Source organism: Lagopus leucura, unplaced genomic scaffold (genome assembly GCF_019238085.1).
Source record: "Lagopus leucura isolate 7727_CA_CO unplaced genomic scaffold, USGS_WTPT01 Super-Scaffold_73, whole genome shotgun sequence".
Classification (NCBI taxonomy): Eukaryota; Metazoa; Chordata; class Aves; order Galliformes; family Phasianidae; genus Lagopus; species Lagopus leucura.
Window position 1 is genome coordinate 23,706,753 of NW_024962252.1, and position 10,684 is coordinate 23,717,436.

The following is a 10,684-nucleotide window of genomic DNA, read 5'->3' on the forward strand; positions in this document are numbered from 1 at the left end:
AGTCCATTTTACTCAAGTGATAAATTCAGTATGTTGACACCTCTGTAACTTGTTTTTTTAATTAGGTATTTGGTACTTGAGAAACTGAAAAAAGAAGATGCTGATAGAATACATGTGTTCAGTTCGTTCTTCTACAAACGCCTTAATCAAAGAGAAAGAAGAAATATTCATGAAACTTCAAACCTCTCGTAAGTCTTTTGATAAGTCTGTATTACGAAGAGCTGAATGCTATGAAGATTACAGGAGATGAACTCCTTCCAGACAGTATCATGATACAAACAGAACTAGGAAACATCCAGACCTATAACAAATAGAAAATATACCTTGAAAATCCTTAGAAACTATGTGAAAGTTGATGTGAAAATACAAGAAAAGGTATTCTTTTGATGCAAATAAACCATTCCACAAATCACATTTGTGTTTCTCCTTTCAGAATACAACAAAAACGACATGGGCGAGTAAAAACGTGGACACGTCACGTTGACATTTTTGAGAAAGATTTCATTTTTGTTCCTCTTAATGAAGCGTAAGTAAACATTCCTTATTACTGAATGCACGTGCTAAAAGCTTAGGCTTTGCATTCTAAATAGAAAGGTGTATTATAGTGTGACATGAAATCAAAAATGAAGAGAATAAACTTCTCTTTCCAATGGTCTCACTCAAAGAGCTGCAATAACAAAGAGCTGCATCCTGGGAAGGATGAATCTACAGAAGAATTAGCTTAAGAATGAGATGTGTGACTTGGCCATGAGTGAAGTGTGTCACTGTCCTTTGTTGTACATTTCAAGTTTCCAGTGGAAATAATTAGTTCTTAAAGTTACAAGCTATTTTCTTTTTAAATCTAGGTTAATTGCTAATTTGTTTACTTAATTGGTACAGAAGGTATATGTTAATAGAATTTGCCCATATTCCAGGGTTTTGCAATAAATTCATTAATTAGGTGTGGTGAATCATTCAAATCAGAATGCATCCATACTTCGCCTATTGCTTTTGGAAGGCCACTTACTTTAATTGCCATTGACTTTTGATGGAATTTGGGCTTCATAGTCATCTAAGTAACCTTTTAATATGTCAGACATGCATTTTAGCTACTGCTCTTTTTTCTAAAGCACATTCAAGTATGATTTCATCTGCATATAATATGTAGCTAGATTCCATTTTGTTAATTGGTATAGGAAATCAGAAAGCCTTCAGAAAATGTATAAATAGGATCAGTGTAAATGTACTTTCAATGCCACAATCCCTGAATTCCCTGCTGCTCCATTTCTGTTTGAGAGGCAAGTCAGCCAAGTCTGAAATGGCAAGAATGTAAGGAAGAAAGTGGAACAAAACTTACTTCCTATGTTATTGTGAGTTAGAAGATATTACTGTATTTGACCCTGAAAGTGTTGCAATGTCAGTTCTCTTCCTTGTAGTTCTGTGAAGGGTAAATAGGACAACAGAGTTGAGGTGATAGCATTACCATCTTTTTCTTCTCTTTTCTTCACTGGTGACAGGATTGTTTTTAACAATGGAAAGTGTCATACACAGCAGGAGCATGTCACTGTTGAGTTACCTGCTTTTACCAGGAATTATGAAATTCTTGAAAACTTTATACAACCATAAAGCATAAACTCCGCGGCTTAATTTTTACTGTGATAAATATTCAAAAAGAAATAAGTTGTTATTCAAAGGAGAAAAAGATGGTTATAAACGGTGGTAAAACTGAAATAATACTTAGCACCTGTTCTCCACTAACTGCATCATATTAATATATTTGTTAGTGACTACTTACATGGAATGATCCTACCTTAACAGAAATCTCTGAAGGCTTGAGTAAAACCTGCTCAGAAAAGTGAACAGCTTGTACAGTCTATCTTTGATGACTGTGAGAAGCAGGATTCAGTTTTGTGTGTGCATGTGTATGCACAGCATTTTGTTTTCTTTTTACCAGATTTAAGGTTTAACAGCGCCAATGTAATTGCTAGTTAATAAAGTATTTTTTCTTTGCAGTGCCCACTGGTTTTTGGCTGTAATCTGTTTTCCTGGCTTAGAGAAACCCAAATATGAACCAAATCCCCACTACCATGAAAATGCTGCAGCACAGATAAAATCTTCCTCTTCCGATGGAGAGAGCAACACACCATCTCCTTTACCAAATGAGTTGGATACACAAAACTCGCCTTCTAAATCCACAGCAAAGAAGACATTGACCAAAAAATACAATACAGCTTTAACTGATTCAAGCACTGAAACGCAGGACAGTGACTCTTCATGTTGTAGAAGAAGTCCTTGTAGGGTAAAAAGCGGTTTCAAAAAACTAAATCAAATAGACAGTGATGTGGAAGAACCTAATACTGTTGAATCAGCATGCCTCAGACTGGACCATAGGACTCCAGATGAAAATGGTGTACAGGGTGAATTCACAACTGCTAGCCAATCTATGGGTATGTTATCATAAAATGGACTTACTTTAATGAAAAAATTGAAAGTTTCATATCTGTTCCTATATTTACAGTTGCGTAAACATTGAATGCTTATGTGACTCAAGTTGGACTGCTTGCAGTATAAGTAATTTATAGTCACTGTGTATAAATTGGTTTGTGGCTGTTGATTCAGTTCTCACCGCATAAGACTGGAGATACAAGAGATGAATTTGTCAGTTATGTGACACTTTTTCATGCAGAATGTTTTGTAAATGTCCCTTGCTCTGAATCAGATGAAACTGTAATTGTTAAGAAAAAAAGTAGACCATTAACCCTCATAATGTATCTATGAGGGGCAGCTGAATTAAGATGAACCTTAGTGTCTTCTAGCATTTGAGGTATGGTTAAGTTCTTTAATGTCCTGATGAAGGCATGTAGAAAGACTGAGAAGAAAATTTTAAACAAAAAAAAAAAACACCAAAAAACATCAAGCTTCCTTGTTGCATTTAGATAGACTTTCTCCATGCATCACTTCTTTAGAGGCTGTTACCAGTAGTTGCATTCATCTAGAGCAGCATTTGTACCAAAGTAAACAAAGTAACTGACTTAATTTTAAGGACAAAATAAAGAACTGGGAAAATATTTTTCTCTGCTCACAGCAAGGTTTGGATCCTTGAGATGTGAAGTACAGAATCTCTGATGGTGAGAAAACTTGTGTGTCAGGCCTTGATAGCACTCCTGCTGACTTAATTTACGTATAGTAAATAGTTGTTTAGTTTCTAGGACAAAGTCCAGAAAGGCTCTATCAATCATATGGCTCATATCAATCTATTCTGTATACTGCAGACCACTGTAACTTCCGTATCTTTGGGTGTAAACCCTTTCCTACTTTCTAGTCAAAACTTATTCACAGATAGTTCATTCTTCTATGATAACATTGTCACTTCTAGAAGCTCTTTTTTGTTTTTGTGGGTAGGGAGAGGAGGAGCTGATCTTGCTTAAATTGATTTTTTTCATTACGTGCAATTGTCGCAGTATATGATATCACTACTGTACGTTAACTTACCTATCTTGGATGATGCTGTTGTTATTTGTCTGTCGTTAGTGAGTATGTTCCTTATGAAATATGTTTTTCCTAGGATTATGGGTTTTTTTCCTTTTTAATGCCTGCATTGTATTGCTGCCTCACTGGTGGTCATTGTGTCAAAGACTAAAACACCTGGACTTCCTTTCCCAGCTAGGGCAGGTGATGTACCCTTTGATTAATGCAGGCACTATTATTGGTCACTGTCATGGTTCGAGAGGGCGATTCAGTTTGAGATTGACACTAAGCATATGCTTAGGGAGCTAAATGTAGATGCACCGTGAACTTGAACTCCTGTTGCAGTCAGATGAAGATGGGGATGTAGATCTTGGATATTCTGTCCAGCCTTCTGCTGTTGCTCTTGACTCTGCCAAACCGCCCATATCTATGTGCTAGATATCTTAGGGTATCTCAAAAGGCAGCAGCTGCATCTTTGATAATATACTTAGTGAAACCAAGAGAGCTCTTCCTCTCACCCTTGAAACAGGCACAGAGTAGTTGTTCAGCTGAGTAGCTGCTCTGTATGTGGTCTTCACCATAGTTGCCTACTACAGGCGGCCTAAACATGCAAGTCTTGATCTCAAAATGCATTCTGGTGTTGGACTTGTAAGTCAGTAGGCATGAATGCCAAAATAATTTTGAAGAGACCATCCGAAATATTTATATTTCATTACTTAACTAACCCTCTTTTTATGATCAACATAGAAGGGTCATCCAATTCTTCTTTATATTGTCTGTGATTATTCTTGATACCAATTCTTATTTTTTAGGACTGTCAGCAGTGTGTCCATTATATATGGCCTATTTTCTTTGCTAAGGTCTATTCAAAGATAGCGAGTAAGATTAATTTCAAAGTTTGTCCCTATGGAAATCCACTAGTAACCTCATTCCAGTCTTCAACAAGTGCAGATCTTCTGTGATTTTCTGTTAGCTAGTTCACTGTCCTATTTACTGTTCTTACAGAGATCTGGTTTTCTTTAGTAACTGATAGCATACTATTACTTCAGTGCCAGAAGAAACAACATTTTTAAGTTTGAGATGGTTTAGATACATTATACAGCTATGTTCTAGGAAAGGTTTTATTCTGAAGATACCAAGTTTTGCTGACATGAGATATGCATTTATCGCTTACGTTCACTTAGTTCATTAGTTTTTCCTTCAACGTGTGTTCTGGGGACTTAAAAGGTGGTATGGGAAGACAGTGATGGCCTTTGCTGTGTTACTTGAAAGAAACTTCTCACTTTTGGTTTATATACGTGAGTAAAATGCTGCTCTCCAGATGTATCACAGTCGTTGTGAGCAACTCTTAGGTAATTTAAAATTATTTTGGCTGTCAGTGATGATGTCGCATTTGATGTTTAAATACACAATTCTACTGTCTGTGATTTGTACAGATGGATTGCACAAAATCAGGCTAAACTACAGTGAAGACTCAGCTGATGGTGGTAAATTAAATGAAGATGAGCTTATAGATTTTTCTGAAGACCAAGATAATCAGGTAAAATATTCAGCGGTTTGATTTAGGAAATGGAAAATATTGTGTTATGTTTTGAATGGGCAGTATCTGTGTTGTAAATGTCTGTTGTCCAAAGCTAGATATCTTTACAAATGTCAAATCCAAAACACTGATTACTTTAAAAAAAAAAAAAATTACAAATTAGCTGATAGAATAAAATTGTATATTCATTCCTTAAACTATCAGGAAACTGCTGTACTGATCTTACATTTAGTGCTGTGAGTCTTGTGCATAGCGACAGTATTACACAATGGTTTAAGTGGAAATGAGAAACTTTCTCATCTCCCCAGCTCCCATGTTTAGGTAGCAGACCGAAGAACAAGTTTCTATTATTTCGACTGCATGTTATGGACATAAACAGACATATTTATAAGATGATGTTACTCTGCTGTTCAGTCTACTTGATGCTTTTCTGAATCATGCTTAAGTAAATGGTTTTATAATTAGGCAGTGCTCTTGTTCACATTGGAAGGCTTAGATTTTAGAGATGTGTAAAGTCCACAAAATCATTCAGTGTCCTTCATTGATTCAGGTGTGTGAGGCTATGACCATGTGATTCCATAGCCATATTTCTTATACAGTGTAAGTCCAATATGGAGAATGATGAGTAGGGTTCTTCGAAGCTGAAATAAATGGCGTGTAGGCAGTGAAGAAAGCAATTATTCTTGATACCAATTCTTATTTCTTAGCTGTGTCAGCTGTGTTCCTTGAGAGGATGGTAAGATGCCAAGTTCCCGGGTTTCAGTGTAGCTTAGAATTTAGCTCGGGCTGAAGCTGTCACTGATACCTTTCCAAATGCACAAAGCAAGTATAGAAATGTTAAACCGGGACAGGTTGAATGCACCTTCATATCTGCCAAAAATGATGTTGAAGCTGCAACAGAAACAGATGGAATAGGAATTAGGCAGCTGTTGTCTAATGTGATAAAATCTTAATGGTGTAACATGAGGATTTCGGTCATAGGATCCTGCTTGTTAGTAAAGAAGCAAGTTCACCAGCCGTGCTGATATGGTAGTTTATGGCTTTGGAAAACATCTCTGGCCCTGAATGCAGTGGTCTGTGGTAGTAATAGTGAGCTCTGTAGAGTAGGAAATCAGCAATCAGTACTGAAATCAGAAGTTTGAAGAACATTCTCAGGTTTGTGGCATGTCAGTTTTGCAACATGCATTTACATCATTTTCCCTTCAGATTTCCCATGCCTGGAGGACCAAGTTGGTGGATTCTGGAGCAGGAATCAGACTTTCTGAGTTCGTTGTAGATTTTGTCCCATTCCTTCTAGAAGATAGCATACATAAAACTATCAGAAAAATTCCTAGTAATTATTAGGAAGAGAAAATACTCAAAATATGGATTATAACCTGAAGGGAGATGCACTGCTTTTAGGTCAGCACTGCTTAGAAAATGTCAGTAGCTGTTGGTTGTTGTTTGTTTGGTTTTTTTTCTAGTTTCAATGATCATTACAAAAATAGCACTGTTCGCTCTGTGTCTTTCCAGCATGGATTTGAGAGAGACTAAAATACAGTAATACAAATATTGAATGGTTTTCAATGAAAGCTATTGCTTCTTTATCAAACTAGATTTTATTTGTCTTGAATAAAAATTGGAAGAACAGCAATACTTCCTTTTTGAAACTGAAAAATAGTATGAACTTTAAAACACCTATAAATATGTTGCTTTTGTAGGAAGACAGTAGTGATGATGGTGGCCTTCTGGATGACAGCTGTAATTCAGAAATGGGACAGTGGCACCTAAAGCCTACTATCTGCAAACAGTAAGTAGTGAAACAGTTAAAATGGTTATTAAGATGTTTGGCAAATTAAAATCTTACAAGTTTATGAAGTTTACTCAGTACAGGAAAGTGGGAATAATTTTTAGCATATGAAATGTGTAGGTGGTATACCTGAAGCATTGTAACAAAGGAGTAAAAATCCACCTTTGTTACCAGCTTTAAAAATATTTGATAGTGCTGTGAACTTCCAATTATATTTGAGCTAAATTTTCCCATGCTGATGATGGATTATCAGTACGTAATACTTTCCACCAAGTCACTATTTTAATCCAAATATGAACCTTCTGAAGATCTCTGACACTCAGATATGGCAAATCATTAAGGGCACTTCAATACTTCACTGTTACCATAGTTTTCAGTTTCTTCTATATGAAAAAGAAAATTCCTTTGGCAAGAATTTCAATTCCACTCCCCATATTGTTCCCCTTCCTCAAAAAAAAAATTGGATCATGTGTTCTTAAGAGAATATTGCTGTCATAAATTTGTGTAAGTTTAAAATAATTTACACATAAAACCAACCTATTCATAAATACATACATATAATTAGCCTGAATGTACTGGTCTCCAATTTTCATAAAGAGCATGTTCTGTGAATACTCATGTATATTATTGTTAGGAAAAAAAACAAAAGAGCTTTGTGAGAAGTAATTTATATCTATCCCTTAAAATACAACTTACATCTAATGCTGAGATTCTGAGTTGTGGAATGAGTTTGCTCTGATGCATAAATCCAGCTGCTGCATGTAAGATGACTGATACAATTTAAGCATTACATGTCTACTGCCAAGGCTGTCTTTTAGACCGAGTGATGCAAGTCTACAAGAAAGCGTTCAAACAGACTGAGTTCTAGACAGAATGTTTGGTTAGTTGCATTATTTTTCTAAAGTCTTTCAAATACAGTGTGTGTGTTTTATAGGTAACTATCTGGTATGCATTTTAGATTCAGTAATTCAGTAATTGGAATCACTTCTTGAACAAATGAATCTAGTGTGTTTGTGTGTGCTATAGATGTTCTGTCTGTCCTGCTGCTACTCCAGAAGGATGTCTGTGGGTTCTTTGCCTCTTTGCCTCTTGCAAATGTCCCAGATACCTTGTGTGTCTTAAATAGGACTAGACACCTCAGGGGCTTTTAGGTAACTAGATTTTGCCTGTAACCAATGGCTTCGGTCTGACAGTGCTAGAATTCTCTGAGTTCTAAAGTTCTCTGTACTTGTGTATAAATCTAAAGATAACTCAGCTTAGCATTTAGCTATCCGTTAGGGGATTATAGCAGTACAGGCAAAACTTTAATAATACTTATAATAGAACTAGATTTGTTCAAGGTCATCCCACAAATAATTTTATTGCTAGCTGTTTAACGCTGTGTTTTCTGAGCTGCTGTGAAATACTGTGTTCTCTCATAGGCCCTGCATTTTGCTTATGGATTCACTGAGGGGCCCTTCCCGGTCGAATGTCGTGAAAACACTAAGGGAGTAAGTTTTGTGTCTGTGATTTCTGCAAAATTCTGCAAGTGAAAAAAGTTTTAATTTTTACGGTCTTTTGTCATAGGTATTTAGAGGTAGAATGGGAGGTCAGGAAAGGCAATAAAAGAAGCTTTTCCAAAGAGGTCGTGAAAGGCTCCAACCCCAAAGTGCCACAACAAAACAACTTCAGTGATTGTGGAGTGTACATACTGCAGTATGTAGAGAGCTTTTTTGAGGTATGTGTATTTGTGTAGTTGCTTGTTTTGTCTCCTGCAACAATCAAGTGTGTCCTGCTAAAATTATTATAATTTTAAAAGGTTCTTTAGTGTAACTTTTACAGCTGTTTATTAGATTATGCATTAGAGAATAATTTATATGTTAACATAATAAGAAATACTTTCAGGAATATAAACTAGTTACTGTTTTTAATTGCACGTACACACTAAGTATTGAAAGTCATGGAATTTTCTGAGAAAACATTCAGAAAATATTTTGAAAGATTTCCTTTGTGTTGTTACAGTGCCTTTAGAATTACACAAAAAGGGTTCACATTTGAGTTCAAAAACTAAAACGAAGATGTGGTACAAAAAAGCTTGTTGTTTTTCACCTGAGAAAGATGACTGAATAAATTCATTGACGTAACACAGCTAGTTTGGACTGTCTAAGCTTTCATGAAAGCATGAAAGTCATTACAGTTAAAAGCGAAATCTTAATTCTCTTGAGGGAAATGGTTGAGCTTTTATTTATTTTAACTGTCTCAGCCTTCAAGTTGAAGCTCCTCTTAGAAGTGGAATGCAGAGCTCTGTCAGGTGTGGGCTGGGAGGAGAAACAGAGTGACTGTGTTGCCTGAATGGGGCATTAAGGCTGCTTACCGTCCGTAGTGCTTTTGAGTACTGTTCCTACTCCTAGAAAACCGGTAACTTCTTTAGTCCTCAAACCCTCTCTTTGCTCATACCTTAATGAGAAAGCAGCAAGGCTTTCAGAGAGTATTTGTACAAAACGAAGCACAAACATTTAATACACTTTTGCCTTTCTTTAGAACTTGGAATTGCCCTAGAGAGTTTTCTGTACATAGGGTTTATGTGGAGCAACCCATTTGCAGAATCTTGCACCTTTCCTTCTTGCAAACCAGCTGTAGAATTAGGGCAGCTGGCTGTGTCTTGCCTGCTCCTGCAAGCTGAGGCAGCTGCATGTGCCCAGAGATGTGTCAGTGAGGAGCAGGGTGTTCTCAGCAGTGACCTGAATGGGGATGTAAAACCTACACCTGCTGAACGACGCTTGGCTATCTTACATTTACCGAATTAATAATTTCAGCTTGTATTTGAAAAATTCTGTCAAGTCTCACGTGTTGTCAGCAGCTCTGCAAGCTGAGTTTTAGTGTGTAAAATGGGGTGTTTGTGGGTTGATTTAAGTTTAAGCTTCGTTTTAATGATAAGCATTGCAGCCACGACGCGTAGGGTTTTGTAAAGCCAAGGCTGGTTGGAGACGGCACGCGGTGGAAGCGGCTGCGCGCTGTCGGCTGCCCGCAGCCTGCCGGGCCTCCCGCCCTCAGTGCCGCTCGGCTCCGACGGCGGCCGCCTGGGGGCGCTGTGGTGCCGCGGCGGGGGCGGGCGCCATTGTGGCGGGGCGTGCTACTGCCGGTGGAGCCGCGGCGGGACTGCCGGGGGGGAGAGGAGGGGCCTTTCGGTGAGCGCTGTGCTGTTGCATGCTGAAACTTGGTTTGTTATGACCTTGACTGTACATGTAGAAAGGATGCAAACCGTTCGTTTTTTCATGCTGAGGGAATGAGGCGGAGAAGAACACCCATTTTCCCATTCTGGTTCTCTCCAGTCTCTTTAGGTCATAACTCGTCGCTTTAATGTGCAAAAACCAACTTTCTTTTCAGAATCCTATTCTGAGTTTTGAGCTACCAATGAACTTAACAGACTGGTTTCCACGCCCACGGATGAAAACCAAAAGAGAAGAAATAAGAAAAATCATCCTGAAGCTGCAGGAACAGCAGAACAAAGACAAGAAGGGACAGAAGGACCCAGCTGCAGCAGAAAGATCTTTGCAGGAAAAAACAGAACAACTTCTCAACAGCAGCTCAGACTGAATGTTGTATCTGTTGCATGTTAGCTCCACAATCAAAACTGAAATATGCGTTTTGTCTGCCCAGACTAAATAAAGATTTGACGTATTCTCTGCTCAAAGTTACTTGGGAATGTTTAATGCCTGTATAAATGTGTGTCATAAAATGATTTAATTTCCACAAAGATGTGTATTAAGTAAGCAAGTCTGTACATATGTTAATGAGGCCAACCTTTTTCAGCATTTGTAATTACTTCTTTTCCACTTGTTAGGGAGCTTTTGTTATGTATTTCTGTTAATAGAACTTAAATAGCAACTTCTAAACATAAAGCAAATAAAGAAAATATTTATAGGATA

The 10,684-nt window shown here is 37.4% G+C and overlaps 1 protein-coding gene across 2 annotated transcripts in view; it reads left to right on the forward strand.

Annotated features, from left to right (window-relative positions):
- SENP6 (SUMO specific peptidase 6) overlaps positions 1 to 10,453 on the forward strand; it is a 66,791-nt gene extending 56,338 nt beyond the window's left edge. For both annotated transcript variants that reach the window (XM_042877665.1, XM_042877673.1), the window contains 8 exons: positions 66 to 188; positions 434 to 526; positions 1,993 to 2,426; positions 4,884 to 4,987; positions 6,688 to 6,776; positions 8,198 to 8,266; positions 8,343 to 8,493; positions 10,143 to 10,453. In XM_042877665.1, coding sequence (XP_042733599.1) covers positions 66 to 188; positions 434 to 526; positions 1,993 to 2,426; positions 4,884 to 4,987; positions 6,688 to 6,776; positions 8,198 to 8,266; positions 8,343 to 8,493; positions 10,143 to 10,352 — 1,273 coding nt within the window. In that variant the 3' untranslated portion in view covers positions 10,353 to 10,453. The remainder of the gene's footprint in view (positions 1 to 65; positions 189 to 433; positions 527 to 1,992; positions 2,427 to 4,883; positions 4,988 to 6,687; positions 6,777 to 8,197; positions 8,267 to 8,342; positions 8,494 to 10,142) is intronic.
- Positions 10,454 to 10,684: the final 231 nt, after the last annotated feature.